At 37.1% G+C, this 18,945-nt stretch overlaps 1 protein-coding gene across 1 annotated transcript; it reads right to left on the reverse strand.

Annotated features, from left to right (window-relative positions):
• Positions 1-63: 63 nt before the first annotated feature.
• On the reverse strand, positions 64-5,332 carry LOC137709824 (uncharacterized). Its single transcript, XM_068448813.1, has 3 exons — positions 4,796-5,332; positions 1,659-1,780; positions 64-891 (listed from the first exon to the last, which is right to left on the reverse strand). Exons 1-3 carry the CDS (start codon positions 5,055-5,057, stop codon positions 214-216), a joined length of 1,062 nt encoding a protein of 353 aa, XP_068304914.1. The 5' UTR covers positions 5,058-5,332; the 3' UTR covers positions 64-213.
• Positions 5,333-18,945: the final 13,613 nt, after the last annotated feature.

Here is an 18,945-nt window from a genome sequence, read left to right on the forward strand (position 1 = left end):
CAAAACCAGAAATAGCACAACATTATTGAAAAAGTACAAGAAGAAAGAAAGAACGAAAGAAAATGGAAGAAATGAAACAAGACGAGATGTCCTAATTGAAAAGCCAGCCAACTTTCTGTACAATTGGCTTAAACATATACATCGACTGCACGATTCGCTTAAACTCTAGAACTAGGTTCTGTTTAGTGTGCACGAATAGGCTCATAAACTAAGCTACATATCCTGCTTCGGCTTTCGACTCACTTCAGAATACTGGCCACCCATTTCCTGCAAAATTTCTTCCCACAAACTTCCTTGTGAGGACTCCGATGAAGCCCCAAAAATCAAATTTGCACTGCAGGCAGCCACATACCAATAATCCGATTCAATCTCCTCTGCCAACTGATCCAGCTGCCACCCAGCATAGCCAACAAAGAATCTGAAATCTTGAGGCTTAAGAACACCCTTCTTTACTAACCCTGCAGCTTCATCCAGGCTGTTACGAGCACCAAAACAAAGGCCAGGGATCACCTCTTCAAACCCAGGAAGCTTTGACTTGCCCCCGCTTTTTAACAGAAACATGCTTGCCTCAAGAGGCCCACCAAAATGCAACGAACAATCAGAAAATGTGGTTGCAAGATCAGGATTTGTGGGCTTCATGTGTTTAATCTTTTTATGGAGTGGCCTGTTGATAACAACTCCAAATGGTCCCTCTTCTGGGTGTCTGGTTCCTGATCTGAGGAGGAGAACAACAGTTCTTTCAAAGGTGCGAACCCCGTCAAGCTTTTCTGTGGCAACAAGGACACAGCCTGTCTCTGGTACGGAAATAGGATGAGCCCATTTCAGGCCAAGAGGTTTCGACTGGTGGGGTGCCCCACCTTGGTTCTGAGCATCAGACTCAGCATTTTCTTCCTGTTGAAAGTTTCCAGTTAAACTTGGAAATTAATGGAGGATCATCATTAGAAATTTTCATGTTAGGGCCATATGAGGACCAACAAACTTACAAGGGCACTTATTTGCTCCGGCCATTAGATTTGATCAATGCTACACTTGGGATGCATAGGATCAAAATAAGGTGGAAGAAGACTCACTAACTATTTACGGACTGATTCACTCATAACCAAAAAGGCCACAGACCAGTACCCGATGTGAAGAAGTCTACGGTAGGGTATCAAAACTTCTACAAAGCTGTCTGTAACCATCAACTTAGAACACTAAAGAAAATAAAATGCATAAAAGGGAGACAAGACAAATATATATTTGTGATTTGCTTTGTGTATTCTTGTCATATGATATTTGTGATAAGGTTGGCTGTCGTATGATATTTGTGATATGGTTGGTTTGTGTGGGTGAGTTTTTCTTTGCCTAAACACGGTGTACGTGAGGGTCGCATGGTGCGTTTGGGTGTTAAGTTCCATTTAATTTTCGACCTAGAGAAACCAACTGTGTCAGCAAACCGACCAATCACCTACAAACTGAAAGGGTCAATAACATGTTAACTAATCCATAACAAGATGATTCGAAATTCAGTAAGTCTTATTATCACCTTGGAAAAAAAAAAACGATTAACTAAATAAGGGAAGAGTAGTGAAAATATATTGATGAGTATTGTATAGAACATGAATATTATGCATTTTAGTTTCAGAGGACATTAGCCCTTCAGGAAAGTAAAACTTCACCTGCTCTATAGTATACAGCCTTGCTCTGACCTCTCTCCAGTCCGACTTTATCTGATAATTTTTCTGGGAAGAAGCGTCACTGAAGTTTTCAGAAGAATAGTTTTCTTGTTCACTATCACCTTCTGGAATAGAGCGGTCACTTTAAGTATTATGTGAAAGCTGAAAACCTCCATTCATGTGTGCATACAGACATAAAGACATGATGCGCATACGATAAGTGTACACACACACACACACACACACACACACCCATAGATAGATAACTAAGAACTACCACATAACATTATTTTACTGCTTTTTCACTTTTTACCGAAAAGTGAAATAAATGGAGGCCCTAGTCATTTGAAAAACAGACCCAATAAATAATCATTTGAAAAGAGTCTCGATTACAGGCTTCGAAAGAATTATTTTTCTGAAATAATCACCATAGCATATGGACAATGTATAGACTCCAATAGAGTTTCTATTACCATCTTTGTCAAAATAAAATCTCTCAATAGAAGAAAACTAAATTGAGTACCTATTGTTCCTACAATTTCTTCTCGTTATTTAAATTATTAACAGCTCCCTTAGCATTGATCACATGAACGCTTTATTTAGCTATCATGAAGGGTTTAAGAATTGACATGTAATGCGGAGGGCATACTGACAGAGTTCATAAGTGTGGGAGAAGAAAACAACTGGATTCAAAAAGTAATATTCATTTGGTCATATTTGTAGTGTACTCATAAGTAAAATAGCAAGAAGCTTATCAAATGAAATAAATAATTATTCAGGACAGAAAATAGAAGAGCAAATACAATAGTTTGGGACTGATGGAAACTTTTAGGAATGAAAGAAAGAACCACGTAGATAACGACATAGAAAAAGCATAATACAACTATTAGCACTAAAGAAAAGCAATCTATTTATATTACAGCACAAGGCAAGAATATACTCTCAGATTCTCTTTTGAAAAGAACATACTCTCAAATTCTCAATAGAGCAAAACGAAATAGAATAGACCATTAGTGTCCTTTAAGAAGTGAGGATAGGACTTCGACAATTCTATGTGATGCAGTGGGTTACAATATTTTAACATGCACTAGTATGTGGGTGATCATGCCGTAATGACTCTAATTAATTTAAATTAATTACCTTTTACCCCTATGGTCATGTTACACCTGATTATTGGAAACTGGAGATAAAAAAAATTCTAGTCAACTATTAACAAACATGGGATGAAAAAAAATCAATGAACCTTATGCGTGAAATGTAAAGCTAGGGCAGATATACTTGGTGAGCTAAACCGAAAGATTCGAGTACCAAAAGGAAAAAGAAACTCAAATTCAGGTTTCTGGAGTTGACATCCATTTGCTATGGTTGGACATAACATAGCAAAGGGATGTACATCCTGGTATATAAGTTAATAGTTGCATCCATTGCCAAGAAATCTAGATATCAACTCTGCTTTGCAGGAATGCAGTATCTACAGAAACCCTGCTACTACAACACGCAATACTCTACGGTATGTACAAATTCCCTTTTTTATCTTATACAAGCTTTTATAGAGATAGGCCTCAATTTATTGACATCTGTAGATCCAATTTAAAGAGTAAAATTTAAATTCATTCCTTGTACCCGGGTGTCAGTTCAGGGATGAATTCTAAATTTTACTCCCAATTAAAAGATTCATGAGCAAGAATTGATTTTAAAGCCACATAATGCACCAGACAGTCACCGTCTATCACATGTGGGGATGCTTACATGGCATACTCTAATTGGAGTATTATGTTGTAAGAGTAGGAACTATAACATTCATAATTAAAAACACATATTATATCTCCACCTCGGATGCTAAAATATACATGTAGGATAGCATCATAAGTAGGGAGCCAAAAGAAATAAACTCTGCACTCATCAGGAGTAAACAATTGTCACTATCTTGTAATGAAAGAAATGAAGTCGGCAGTTTAGCTAGTCTTTAACATATTTAACTACCTCAAACATCCAACATAACTTGGAATATTATTAGTATAAAATTTTCTTCAAATTACTGAGAACTGTACAGTGGTCTGAGATGAAATACAATAAGGCTTCAGCCCCAATTTATATAGATAATCTTCACAATCTTGAATCATTTCATTATATATAACTAAGTATTTCATGTACATAAACTTTGCAGGCCTTTTGCCATTCTAATTTGGTACCAAGTATATTAGTTATACACAATCTCATGTTCCAAACCCCAAAGGCTTTATTTGGTCACAATGAGGAAATGAAGAAAAAGAAAATGCAAACAATTAAGTATTTTAAGAAGATCTTTCTTTTTGCTGTTCGACTTTTCGAAACCATAAAACCCAAGTTGGTATAAACATGTTACATTTCCTTTCTGAGAGAACATAGAGTTTCATCCTAAAGAAAACACGTCATTGACACTGATGACCTACAGAGTACTCGGTTCATGATCCGCTATCAAGTTCTTAGCCTCGACAACTGACAAATTCCTGAGTGGAAGTATGTGGGTAAAATGCAACTATCTAGCCGGGAGACGAAACTTCTCAATCACATAAGAGAAAGAACAAAGACCATTATAGCCTAAGCACACTTTTGTCTAAACCGAGCCAATTAAACAGGATCAAACTACGGACTCAAACACATAGGAGCTGGGTTCACAGATGACTATCCTAGTTTTACCGACTTTCCGGCTCAGACCACAACATCTGCCAAAGTCGTTCCTTGAGAAATCGGTAAACTACGGCTTTCAGACCACAAATTTATCTTGTCCGTCCAATCCATATAAAGGTTTGCAAGGAACCTACCTAGTCTGATTGCCCAAGTGAAACCATATGGCCTATGGACAACCTAGTCCCTCTGTCCTATATGGGAGTGGGACATTCTGCTTTCTATGACTGTAGATTTCCACATCTACACTCTCCACACTCTCCAGCTCACCGGAAACCAAACAGACCAGAAAGTCAAACTTCAAAACCATAAAATTTCAAACGTCTAACAGTAGTATATCACCGCGATCGCAACCCACACACACAAACCAAAGCAAAACCATATCAAACCCATCAAAATCAAAGAAGTCAAATTCACAGCGACCAATCACATGCAAATTGCGATTCAATTTAATTCCAGCTGAGAGAGCAAACCTGACGAAGACGAAGAGTTGGACGAATTTCCATTATTGTTCTTCTTCCCCATGGCTCTGACAACCGAAGAACGAAACCCTTTAGACGAAATCCTGCGCTTCAAATTCAAGACCCCAATGTCGAAATCCTTCCCATCTTCAACGCCAACCCAGGAAGGCCGCACATTTACAAAACTCAACGAAATGGGTTTCTCAGAAAACGAGTTTCTGAGCAGAAAAGGGCTTCTGCCGATGTTATTCGCCCGCACGGACCACAGATCCATGGCGGCCTTGCCGGAAGAGGAGTTTTCCGGGGAGAAGAAAATAGGAGTCGGGAGAGAGAGTTCACTGTTCTTCTCAACGATGGAAACGATGAGAGTGCGAGAGAGGAGAGAGAGTGGAGGGCGAGAAAATCGGTAACGGATACAAAAATAAAAAACAAACAAACAAACAAAACGGAGAGACCAATCAGAACGAGATGAGACGAGAGCGGACAACGACGGTGTGAAGCAGAGAATATGCTTATATTAACCGAATTGTTTGTGTGTGAGACGGTGAGGGAATTGGGCTGCACAACCTTGTGATTTTAGTGTGGTACTTTATAGGCGTATCTGTGAACAAGTGTATGCGCCGGCGGCCAAACTTACGGAAGTAAATGAAATAAAAACTGAGGAGTAATTTGAAAGAAACTAATGAAAATAGTTGAGAAGCTTTGAGTTTTAACGATAAGGACAAAATAAAGAGTAAAATGAATAGTATCAAGATTGACTTTTTAGTGTAAAAATGTGATTTTTCGTTAAAGTAAACAGTACTAAAAGTTTTTCATTAAAGTTCTCGAATTTGAATGGAGATGAGTCATAATTGAATTCTTGTTGAAGTAGTTTAAAAACCTTTTGGAATGGGAATATAATTGATGTTGTAAAACTGACGGTGTGTGCAGGGGAATAAATAAACAAGACAAAATTTACGAGATTCCTCTACAGTTAGTGTTATTGGAATACATCTTTGGGGCAGCAGTGGTACTTTCATTATAATCTAGAATAATAAAATTACAAAGATAACTCTTTCTATTATCTCCTCTCTTTTTCCTCTCTTCTTTCTTCCTCTACCAGCCGTATGACTATCTGTGTATATTTGCTCTTCTTCTTCTCGTCCATTTTATAGACAAGGCTTTAGACAAAGTTGTGGTGGGATGAACATTGGATTGGTAATGGAATAGGTGGCCATCCACAATGAATGGCCTGTGAATTACAATACTCCCCCTTGGATGACCACAAGTCTTCAATTGACTTGTTAAAATTTTGATCTATTTTGGATGTTCCCCCTGATGAATATCTCCCCCTGATTTCAGATTCTTTAGGTTGATCATTAATCCTTCTGCTTTAGTATCTTAGCGGGGAGAGTTGTCGAATAAGGTGTTTTACTTGTTGTTAACTTTCCACAAGCTTTTTCTTGAATTGGTCTATAGGACTTTCTGCTAGACTTGCACCAAAGGTCTCAATTTACTCCTTTTATCTAGAGCGGAATTTGATTCAAGGGTGGTGGACACTTGATATTGAATTGGACTTATGATTTCTTCAAGATCCTTGGGACTTGTCCTTGAATGAAATGGAACCACGAGCAGCTCTACATGACAAGTGATCTTCAGCTCCGTCGAGGATGAATCAGTTCGTGTTTTGTTATGCTTGTCTCCACATACTTCAATGTATCATTTTCACTTACCTTATATGTTCCCTTTGTAGAAGTGGTATTTTCCCAGGTTTGGCATCTTCTCTTGCAGTATTTGCCCTCTAATGCAGGAGTGGAATGCAAACCTTGCATTTGAAATGTCCTTCAGAACTTCACTTCTCAGTGACTCATCATGTTTGGCAGCTCCAATCATCATATCAACAGTTTGAAAATGAGTATTCGAGAGCAATGCTAGGTAAGCAATCAGGAAAGTTTCTAGGCAGTCGGTTCCTAACTGGAAATTTGATTTCAAGTTCCAACTGATTGCTTTCTTTCTCCTTAGTCCTCCAGGTGAGAATAAGGACAAAGAAAATGACAAGGAGATTGCATGATATGAGATACTTTTGCTCTCGTCCCTGATGATATGAGATACTTTTGTTGAAGATGCATTCTCGGAGAGGAAGAATAGTTAGATATTTTTGTAGGTCTGCCTTGTTATGGAAGATAAAGGTTGACATATACAGGGATTTCCCAATTACAGGTAGTGGTGTTGTGCCTTTACTCTTGTCAGCAATTGTGTTGTAATTAAAACAGTAAGATTCACGCATTTTCAACTTTATCAGAGATCTTTGACAAAGTTGCATGTGATATTCAAAAGCTGAGATTGCGTTTGAGAAATGTTGACGAACTTTATCCTGAAAATCTGGCTTTTGAAATTCGGAGAGCGGTGTCCCTTTAATTTTTGACCAAGTGGCCCTGTTGATTCTTCTTTTATAGAGGCATTAATTGTGCTCAAAATGTATGTTTGAAAAACTACTGCATGTAGAATTTTCCCTTTCTTGCACTTTTGAGATTTTATCCGACCTCATTTTTTCCTTCATCATTTCTGAAAAATGGTTTGCCCATCTAACATTTGCTTAGATTTAAATCTTAAGAGTGGTACAAACGAGCCACGTCAGGATAATATATGGCGCCCGTCCTTCTTATCTTCTAATGGTCCTCTTACGATTGGGGACTCTATGATGATGAATGACCTAACTGCTACAGTGGTAGCTAGGAATCTTCTCACTTCCAAGGTTAACAGAATCCTTTCAAACTGGTCTGATGAGTCGGCCGTTCAAGACTCCTTGACTCTTAGTATTCAGTGTGCAGGCTCTGTTTCTAATATGGGTCAACGCCTACTTACTCAAATTCACCAAGTTGAATCATTGATGGCTGAGGTGGCAAGTCTTAAACAAGAAATTAGAGGGTTCAAGCACGAGAATAGAGTGTTACACATGCTTGCAAATAATTACTCGACGAGCATGAAAAGAAAGCTCAAATAGCTACTAGAATCTGAAGGTCAAACTCAAAATGACAATCAGGGGTTCGAGTTTTTATTCCAAAGACACCCATTGTCTCAGCCATCTGGAGTGTCACCAAGTATTGAGGCTCCAAATAATCAACCTTTGGTGCCTTCCCCTTTTAGGGTACTTCCGAGTACTGAGGCTTCACGTGAGCAACCTTTGTGAAGGTTCCCTCCTGTTTGTTTGTTTTAACTCATGTGTATGTAATTTCTCGGAGATATTAATAGGTCAGTTTTATTTCATTCAATGTATTGTGTAAATACAATAAAGCATAAACTTCACTAAAATGTGGTACTTCTAGACCAAACATCCATTCATCTTTTCCTCATGAGGATGAATAATTTTTCTTAGTGTCTAAATATTAATTAACCACTTGAGTGTTCAACTCATGATCTTCAATCCATATGGTTCTTTAATACCATAAACATCGTGGATAAGATTCGTGTTGGCATATTGTTCGATCTGCAACTCGAAACAATATTTCTTTCAACACTTTATAATCTTTCTTGACTCTTCAGGAGTTCCAATTTAATAATATTAAGAGATTTTAGTATGGTGCAACAATATCATAATGATAGTACTCACCAAGGCAATTCATATCATCCATTGGTATTGAGTACATTATTTATGCTTTACCCTTCCAGGGCTTACTTCAAGCAATTTGAATCCTTCAAGGATTTTCTACACTTCATGACACATTCTCCTTTGAAATTTATACAGAGCAACTTGCTTCCACATATACTTGAGGGATTTACTTGTGGAGATACGCTTCAGGCATCTCATAAAGTTTCGCGTAATATATAATTTTCCATTTAAATGGACAAGCTTCATAATGAGAAATCCTGTTTCCAATAGTGTATTACAATTTCAGGTTTCAACTAAGAACCTTGTGTCATATCATTTGAGTGTAGCTCACTGTATTACAAATGCCTTATGTAACCTTCTGGGTTTAACATCATTTGACGATTTGTACAATAGGTCCATTTTCCACGTTCTTGGTAAAGTGATATGGATTGCCTTTCTTCATTTTTTTGTCAATAATTTTTTCTTTTGTCGACGAACAAAAGAACGCAGCTCAATATCAACACAGTTCATTGATGAATTTAGTAGCTACTTGTAAAAACCAAAATTACCATACGTTATCATCAATCCGAGATCCCATATTCTCAAGTGCATGTGCATGCATTAAAACTTTTCATTTCTTTGGATATTCATTGTCTCTTCAAGGGCATTACACTATCTCTTTCAAGATAGTCATAATTTAGAGAATGTGGATCTTAACCTCCTTTGGAGTGTTATAGAGCTTGGATTCTAATCTCCACTTTTGTGAGTTGAGGCATTAGAACCTATACATCTATCATGTTTCATGCATGAGATGTTAAAATTCCAATGTCCACAAATTGTCCTTTCTAAGACGTGTATCCATGCGGCGACTGTCATGCTTCTGGCATGCAATAGTTATGTTTCAAGAATGCAATAGTTTAGTAATGTCATATTCTTCTTCTTTCAAATGACTGAACCTTCTGAATCTAAAGGTCTACCACGCTTCAGGCGTGTAACAGATAAATCATTTGCTACCACATTATTTTGTCCAACAAGGACATCAATTCTTGTAGGCACATTTGTAGCAAGTATATTGATTTTATCACTTTCGTTGCATCATTCAATTATTCTTACTTCGTTTTCTCTTTGATTGCTTCGTGAATCAAAATAAGACAAATTCTCTTCGTTCTTCTGTAACGATTTTTTCTCATCATTCTTTTGGAATGATATTTTCTCATCGTTCTTCTGGAACAATGTTATTTTCTCCCCGAACGGCGGGAAAACTATCTTATCAAAATCATAGTCCGTAAATTATGCTATTAATATATCCCCAGTCAAGGGTTCCAAATATTGAATGATAAATGGTGAATCAAATCCAACATAAATTCCCAATTTGTATTGATGTCTTATTTTAGTACATTGTGACAATACAATAGGCACATGGATAACACAACCAAAAACTCGTAAATGTGTAATGTTTGGCTGGTGCCCAAACACGAGTTGTACTGAGAAATATTGATGGTTGGCAACTAGTCTCAACCGAACTTAATAATGAATTATGTAAAATGGTATGTACCCATCTTGCAATTTCTTTTTCATGAACAGAGCACGGGTAATCAATTTCATCCGCTTAATAAATGTTTCTGCTAAACCATTTTTGGGTATGGACATGAGAAACATGACACTTAACATGAATGCCTAGTGATATGCAATAATCATCAAGACTTTGAGATGTAAACTCTCCAGCAAATATGCATTATATCATCATTTACATACATCAAGGAACTTCTAGTCCTTATTTAATAGCCTATGAATTGGGACTCTAGTGGCCTTTATTACAATTAAGTTGTGGCACTTCGGCTCTTCAAACTTAAGGTACTTATCAAGAAACTTCATGTCCGATCTTGTGGATCTAGGGACTTCATTCCTAATCTTTTTGCATGATGGAATTTCGGGTCTAATCATTTTATGTGATGAGATAAAGAAACTTCAGGTTCTTATCTAATCAAGGAACTTCGGGTCACTTATGCACTCATTGTAACAAAAAAAAAAATATAATAAATAAATTAAAGCAATGGGCGGTAATTCCAGTCATAGTAAATAAATTGCTTTTAAGTAAATAAAGCTTGTGACAAGGGCTTTGATTCAGCACCATTCACATAAATATCAAAGTTTTAAAGCAAAGGGTAATAATTCTACCCGTTATAAATAAACAGAACTTGTGATAGGGCTTTAAACCAACACCATGCACATAAATATGTCAAAACAGAAAATGCAATGATTAAGTCCTCATCTTTTGCTTTTTCTTTTTCTTGGTTTGCCACTTCTTTTGTTTCATTCTTTTTATTTTATTATTATTCCATTTCACAACTCTAAGTCCTTTTAGTTACTCAGGAAGTAATAGTAACAATAAGTTCCAATTGTTGTTCCTTCTCCAGTGAATTTCTAAAAAATCGAAACAGTTCCCACAAGTTTTGGAGTCAAGAGTGTCTGCAACTTATGAGAGAATCAAACCGTTAGATTTAGCTCAAATTTTAGTATCATATGGATAAGATGATACCGAACAACTTTCGTGCAGAAACAATTTCGATCTAAGCTACTGAAATGGAGTTTTGGTACTCATAATGTGCATGTCCAATTTTCTGTGGAAATTGGAAACGGGTTTGGTATTTCAGGCATCTGCGATGATCGCATCGCTGGAATTTTCTGAAAATTTGTTGCGTTGTAGGTACTCGGCGTACGAACAACTTTGAAGAGAAAAGTATTTCAATCCGAGGTCTGTAAGTTGGAGTTCCGAGGCCGTTTACATGGCTGTCAGATTCTCTACGAATTTTAAGTCTGTACTCTTTTGCTTCTGCAAAGGATGATATACAGTCATACAACAATATATATATATATATATATATATATATATTTGCTTCAGGAAAATCAGTAGTACAAAGATTTTAAGATGAAATGAAAAGATTTTCTTATTTGTGAGATTCCAGGCAACATAGGTGAACAGGATTTATGGCTTTGTGTTTTCCACTGACACGAAAGCTTCTCGTGCTGATAATGTGTTGTAAAACTGACAGTGTGTGCAGTGGAACAAATAAATAAGACGCAAAATTTACAAGGTTCCTCTACAGTCAGTTTGACTGGAGTATGTCCTCGGGGCAGCAGTGGTGCTTTCATTATAATTTAGAATAATAAGATTATAAAGATAACACTTTCTATTATCTCCTCTCTTATTCCTCTCTTCTTTCTTCCTCTACCAACCGTATGTCTATCTATGTATATTTGTTCTCCTTCTTCTCATCCATTTTATAGACTAGGTTTTAGACAAAGTTGTGGTGAGATGAACAATGGATTGGTAGTGGAATAGGTGGCCATCCATAATGAATGGCCTGTGAATTACAACAATTGATATAAATTTCATATAAATTATTTACTAAATGACAATCAGTATAATTGCTAAAATAACCTTAATTGAAAATAATTATTTTATATATTGTTGCAATCCTATTAGATTAGGAATGTGATTGTATAAATCCTAATGTATATAGGGATATCTCTTATATTCCTATTAGGAGTTGATTACCTATTAGGAGTTGTAATCTCAAAATGGTAAGGATTTTACCTATCCTACTATAAATAAAGGCACAATGAGGTAAAATAGAACACACCTCATAATTACACATATATCTCTTCTCTCTATGTGCCTCACCTTCTCTCTCTGTGGCCTTTATACAGTCAGTAAATTATGCCTACAACACGTTATCAGCATGCTCTTGACGCTGCGCTAAAAAGAATTTATTCTTCAATCAGGGGAGTATTACGTTTTAATCGTTCTTTTTATGATCAATTTATTATTTTATTGAATTGATCTACATGCTATTTATTCAATTTAATTTTTCTATGTTGAACGTGATACAACGCATTGAAGATGAAATTCTGGCTTTCCAAGCAGGATCTTCAACCAATTCAAAGATTTTTGTTGTTTTCTATCAATCAGGTACACTTAAAATAAAGAAGATATTTGAAACAACCATGAAGCATGAGAACATTCCCCATGATGCATGAACCCCTTACATTTATATTTACCTTCTGATATATATATATATATATTGTATATGTTTCATATATATATATATATATATATATAGACACACGTTTCATGCATTATGCAATTATTGCTATGTGGAATTTGTGGGTCAAAGAATCGAAAGAAATTAGAAACAATTTAGGGTTTGTCAAACCCTAACTATGTTGGGAAAAAAAAAAAAAGTTTGGCCACCGTGCACCACCATAGCAGCACCCTTCTAGGCCTTGCTGCAACCACATGGACACCCCCCAGGCCTTCGGCCTGGTTGACCTTCATGGGCTCGAAGCCTAGCCTACTCGTTAAGGAAGCCTGTAACCTTCTTGGCTCGTCCTTGTGATCTCCGCCCAATTTGCCAACAAGCTTTATGCTTGTTGGGCTTTGCATCTGCCATGGCCCGTGATTTTATATGTTAGCCTACGTGGTTGGGCTTGCTTCCCAGCCATGGTTTCGACTCACATATGCCAGTAGCTTGTTGTTGGGCTTAAAAACCCTCAGCATGTGGCCTGCAGCCACATGTGAGCTGTTTTTGTAGTCAACCCGAGCCCAAAACGCCTTTAGGGCTTTGCCCTACTCACGATACCCAAGCCCAAACCCTTTTGGGCTATACTTTTTCATGCTAATTTTTTTGGCACTTTAAATAATTTTAACCTAAATGGTATAATTATTTTTGCTTCTACGATCGACCCTGTTTGGTCCCGATCTATTGAATTAATTAAAAGGGACTTGCAGTCCATTAATCTGACAAGAAACCCAAAATTATTGACTTGAAGATCACTTTTGGACATTAACAATTCAATAATTTATTTCTCTTCTTTGAACCGTGACATCATTTCGTAATCTCAAAGAGCTCACACTTGAGTTCCTGAAGCAACTCAAATCCACTACACTTAAATCAGCGTATTGTATTATGTGTTCTTGCAAGAACCTTTATTTTATGAACTAAACGTTCATAAACTAAATTAAATCTGTAGTTTCAAATTTAGTGTCTTTGAAACCCAAAGTTTTCTTAAAACAATACACCCATGAAAACCCAAATTTTTCATGAAAACCATGTCTTAGAACCTGAATGTTCTAACTTTGATGCTCTAACTTTGATGCTTATGGATGATTCATTCCTATAGCACCAATCACAATCTTGTTCCCTCCAATTCAGTGGATTGTCGAACCATCACAAGTTCGATTTTCCTAATTTGGATGTTTCTATTAGAAACCACTTTATGTGGAGTACAAGACGTGAATCTCCACTTGACTATGAAGAAGTTGAGAAATCATTGAAGCTAACAAGTTCGAAGACTTATGCCCGAAGCATTACAAACGGAAATACCTTCGCACGAGGATTCCATGGCTCTTTGGCTCGATCCTACGAACTGTCTAATCATGAAAGACATTGCCTGAAGCACACCATGATTATGTCCATGAATGAGTACAATTTTGAAGTTTATAAATGTGATAGAATTTTGATTGGAGAATACTATTCTCGTTCTTCCATGTTTCTAACTTGTTCCTAACGCACCAGTGTAGAAAGCGGAAAGTTACTAAATTCTCGGGATCTGATTACTACCAAAAACATGAGAGAAAGGCATAAACTTAGTTCGACTGGAGTCTACCAAATGGCTTAACCCAGTTCGATCAGAGCCTACCGAATGGTGATACCCTGCTTCGGTAAGGATGCACCGAAGGGCATGCTCTGCTTCGGCAGAGGTGCACCGAACAATACTACTCTGCTTCAGTATAAACCTACAAAACAGACCCCTCCAGCTTCGGTTAGAGCCTACCAAACCCAATTCGGGTCAATTCAACCTGATTAAGAGCATTGGCATGTTCCTCATTGTATGAATGGTACTGAATTACCATTTAAGGGACCTTAAATTATCCATGTCATTGAGTTTTTAAGGATATTTGTGAGAATAATGATCATCAATGAAACCACCAAAGAAAATAGAGTGAAATATATTTGCACCACCTTTAAAAATGAGCCTGAAGCTTTGATTTGGGGCCAATGGGTTGTCTCCCAACTAGAAACACGCCACATGTGGCAGGCCTGAAGCTGAGTGATTCGAGTAGTGTACTTGTTTTGGCATGACCTTTTTGGGACACTTAGGCCGAACAATGATTCTACGACGCATCTCCTTACTCGAAGTAAGGATCTTGTGCCTACAAGCACACTTAGCCAAACCCGCTCATTTTGGGAATTTTGATTTCTAAATCATCCCTAGCAAAGATACGAAATGACTCTTTTTTCACAGTGGATTCAAGGAAATATATGTGGACTAATCTAACCAAAATGCAGACCATATAAATACTTATGGTTTTGGTTGATGAATCAACAAATTGGTCACATGTTTGTCCACACATAATGTTGTTAAACCTTATGGCCGATTAAGAGCGCTCACCACCCTACTTATCCCTTAAAGTTCGAGAGACTGAATAATTCCGAAGAGTTTATATCGACGGTTTTCGATAAAGTATTGCATGTATTTTAGGTTTATAATTGAACATCGAATTCCCATGTTCACCCTAAATAGCCTCGCCTAGTGATCATAAAGCGCAATTTAAATGGTCGCTCGAATTTTGGTGAACGTACCAAGTTTTCTTTTTCTGCCTAGGGCTATGCAATCTTGTACACATTTATGTTGGTCCGCCTTGAGGCCCATTGCCACCTAACCTATTTGATGTTACAGTTGGTTACTAGGTACGAACTTGACGATTTTCATATTTACGCATTTGGGTGTGCATTCCATATGCCAAGTTGCGCCGACACAAAGTACCAATATAGGTCCTCAAAGAAGGATGTGAATCTTTGTCGATTATGATTCTCCTTCACACTAGCTCTCTTAGAACCCTTGCACGCGATCTTTTTATTGCTCATTTGAAGGTTATCACTTTAATGAGACAATCTTCATGCCGTTAAGGGGAGATAAGAACATCAATGTTCTTGTAGAACGGCGTGAATTTGTGTGGACGTTGCCCACTATGTCTCATCTCGATCACCATATCGCACAAGTGTGATAAGCAAATGCTATAAATTCTAGCTTTCAGAATGTTGCTCCAGATGCATTCTTCTGATCTAGTTATAGTGAAGAGATCATATACCAACTGCAAACATGCTTGCAAGGATAGACGTACTTAATGGACGTCGAGTCAACATCCCTGGAGGGTGTGTGCCACCCTTGTTGGACGATTTGGACGCCCCTGTTGGACGATTCAGTACACCTGCTGATAGCCATTCAATCTGTCTTATCTTGGAGCATAACAGATCACTCGATTCATAGGATTCACTTCCCTAGAAGAGAAAGACACTGCACAACAATGAATCTATACTTGATCGTTATCTCAAATCATTTCCATCTCATGAGATTAATCCGGATTACTCCCGAGACTTGAAGTTCTAGGTCCAGTATACTAGTTTAGATGAGCTAAATGAAATTGACATGAGATTACCATCGATGATGGCTTCACTTATATGGTAGCTACCGACATAAATGAAAAGCGATGATATCGAACCGTGTTCCATTGATTAAGTGACAACGTAGAACTAATTGGACAACCAAAATTACAATCCAAGTCTAATTCCTTACCAAAGTGTGTTGTGGACCTATCATTCCTACATTGCCCAAGGTAACCCTGTTGTGTTACAAGTAGGAAATGAAGCTTTATGAGATGAATAAAATACTGTGATATGATGCACGCTTTAAGGCACAAGGTTTCTCTCAAACATCTTATGATTGATAGCAACATTATGAAATGTGGTTAGTGTTTTCTCCATGGGGATATTGATATGGAGATTTATATGTAAGTTCCCAAAGAATTACATAAACTGGTTCAAATAGTTCCAAACCATGGAACACCCACTTAACGTGTTTAAGGCGTTCACTTGTAGATTGAAATAATCTAACGGATGTGGTATACTCGTCTAAGTGATTATTTGATCAATTAAGGATTAAATGAATGCCCTTGCGTGTTAAACTATGAAGTCTTATTCCGAATTGCTAGAGTTACATTTTATGTCGTTGACACGAATTTCACTAAGACTCTAGAAGAGCTTGAGAAAATGACATCAGACCTGAAGACGAAATTTGAGATGAAGGATCTTAGGAAAACTCATTTATGCCTTTGACCTGAAGTTCAAGCGTTATTTTGACGGTACCTTGGTCGACTAGTCGAACTATACCCCGAATGTGTTACCTTTGAGTATACCTATGATCATCCATACGTTATATGCAAATAAGACCCTTGAAGAAGTTATGGAATCTGAAATTCCATATCTAAGTTCAACTTTGTGCTTCGTGTACTTAGCTCATTATATTAGACATGACATCTTATTCAATGTTGAGATGCAGCACCGCGCCTACACGCAACCACCGAATAGGTATTAAAAACATACCTTGAAGGTACTACGAGAGTAAATCCCATCGCATCTCGAGTGGATCCAACCCCCCTGATCCTCGGAATGATGCTTGCCTTGTTTGTTATGCTGAAGGAGATTACTTATCAAACCCGCACGATGCAAAATGCTCGAATGGTTATGTCTTTACCGTTAGGGATATCACAATATCTTGGAGTCCACGATAGGACCTTAGTTACGAAATCTTCAAATCATTCCAAAACTCACCTTACTTCACTACACCACAAGTAAAACATGGTTAGGAGTTCTTGTTAAGCATATCTGAAGTACTTCCTATTTTCATCCATCGTTGAGTCCCAACAATGATCCATGAAGACTATGCCGCATGTATCCACCAGATCATGACATGATACATCAACAAAGGCAATGCCAAGACATATTACGTCTACATCTACATTAGCAAAGCATTAGGAGATTGAAGTCATGCAAGCCGATCCAGACAACCTTGCCGACCTTTACACAACATCACTACCAATGTCAACCTTCCAGAAACTTGTCCGAGGAATTGGTATGCCTAACTATTCATATGCAATGCTTGTATTTCTCATTTGGAAGTTCTGTCAAACTCAGGGGGAGTATCCAGAAATATACTCACTTGATCTTAATGTACTCTTTTTCCCTACGATTAGGAGCATTTTTCCCACTAGGTTTTTGCTACCTAACTAGGTTTTAACGAGGCACCCATCCTGGGCTGATCATACCCTTGTGAGCTCTTCTACTTGCGTCCAAAAGACGTATAGTTTTGACTTAATGCAACTTCTCACTTTTCTCCTTAGTCTTGGGTTTTTCTCCTACCTTAGGTTTTACTATAGCGAGGTTTTGTGAGTTTTACTTTTTATGCATTCTTCCGTTGATATGAGACTCGCATTCGCTCATTGTGACGACAACTTCAACTTTACTTGCTTCATCACTGAAGACCTGATGTGCCATTTACTTGAATATTTACACACTCAAGGGGGAATGTTGCAGTCCTATTAGATTAGGAATATGATTGTATAAATCCTAGAGTATCTAGGGATATCTCTTATATTCCTACTAGGAGTTAATTACCTATTAAGAGTTGTAATTCTAAAAGGGTAAGGATTTTACCTATTCTGCTACCATAAATAAATGCACAATAGAGTGAAATAGAACACACCTCACAATTATACATATCTCTCTTCTCTCTATGTGCCACACCTCCTCTCTATTTATGGCCTTTATATAGTTCAGTAAATTATGCCAACAACATATATTAATTTTTTGGTTAAATTTGATATATTAATTAATAGGGAAAAAATGTTAAGTTCCTCTATCCACCAAATATTAAACGCACTGAAATTTTATTTTATTTTTTATTTTAATTAGTGTTATTATAAATTCCATATTGAACTATGATTGGCGGTGTTGGTTAATACGAAGGGTGATCTTAACTTCTAGAAACAAGTGAGGTGTAATGGGGAGGAAAAATCTAAAACCCGAATTTCAGCTACCACTTAAATGTAGGGAATCCAATTCCTCAAAATTTTGGAATTGGGTTCCAAAATTTGCGTAGGTCCCACCAATTTTTTTTTATAGGAAATTTGGTAAAAGGTCAATAAAAAATTTACTAATGAACCATATATCAATGGTCAACTTTTATTTTGGACTTAATCAATGAAATATTTTTGTTAATAGGCAAAAGTCAATGAGGAATGTTACATGGGTTTCAAGCCCATATAAACAATTATAAAATTACTTTTTTGCCCCCAAATTAAATCATAAAAAGTTTCATGATGATCTTTTCCAAAAATCCTCTCTTTTCTGCACGTGAAGATAACCCAAATGCCTTTCTCTCCCTCTCTCTCTCGTTGATGAATCAATACAAGCCATGAATCCATAATTGAAACCCAACAATAAAAACCTCTCTCTCTCCCCCCTCTCTCTCATTGATATATGAATCAATACAAACCATGAATCTATACTTGAAAGCCCATCAATAAAAATCGCTTCGATTGTAGCAGTGGGCACGAAAATCTCATCGCCGCCACTAAATTTGTCGTTCAGATGTGATATCTTATCGATCTACCACTGAGTTTCATTAATCCATGGCTAATCTCATTGATTCTTGGCTAGAAAAGTGGTTGTCAATCGACTTTATAATAGCA

The sequence above is a fragment of the Pyrus communis genome, chromosome 1 (assembly GCF_963583255.1).
Source record: "Pyrus communis chromosome 1, drPyrComm1.1, whole genome shotgun sequence".
Taxonomy (NCBI): Eukaryota; Viridiplantae; Streptophyta; class Magnoliopsida; order Rosales; family Rosaceae; genus Pyrus; species Pyrus communis.

What these genes read in the sequence shown, in the direction of transcription:
- LOC137709824 (XM_068448813.1), bottom strand. Translation starts at nt 5,057, where the DNA reads ATGGATCTGTGGTCCGTGCGGGCGAATAACATCGGCAGAAGCCCTTTT. An exon ending in CAACTCTTCGTCTTCGTCAG is followed by an intron (nt 1,781 to 4,795) that starts GTTTGCTCTCTC and finishes GCTCTATTCCAG; the next exon opens with AAGGTGATAGTGAACAAGAA. An exon ending in GGCTGTATACTATAGAGCAG is followed by an intron (nt 892 to 1,658) that starts GTGAAGTTTTAC and finishes AACTTTCAACAG; the next exon opens with GAAGAAAATGCTGAGTCTGA.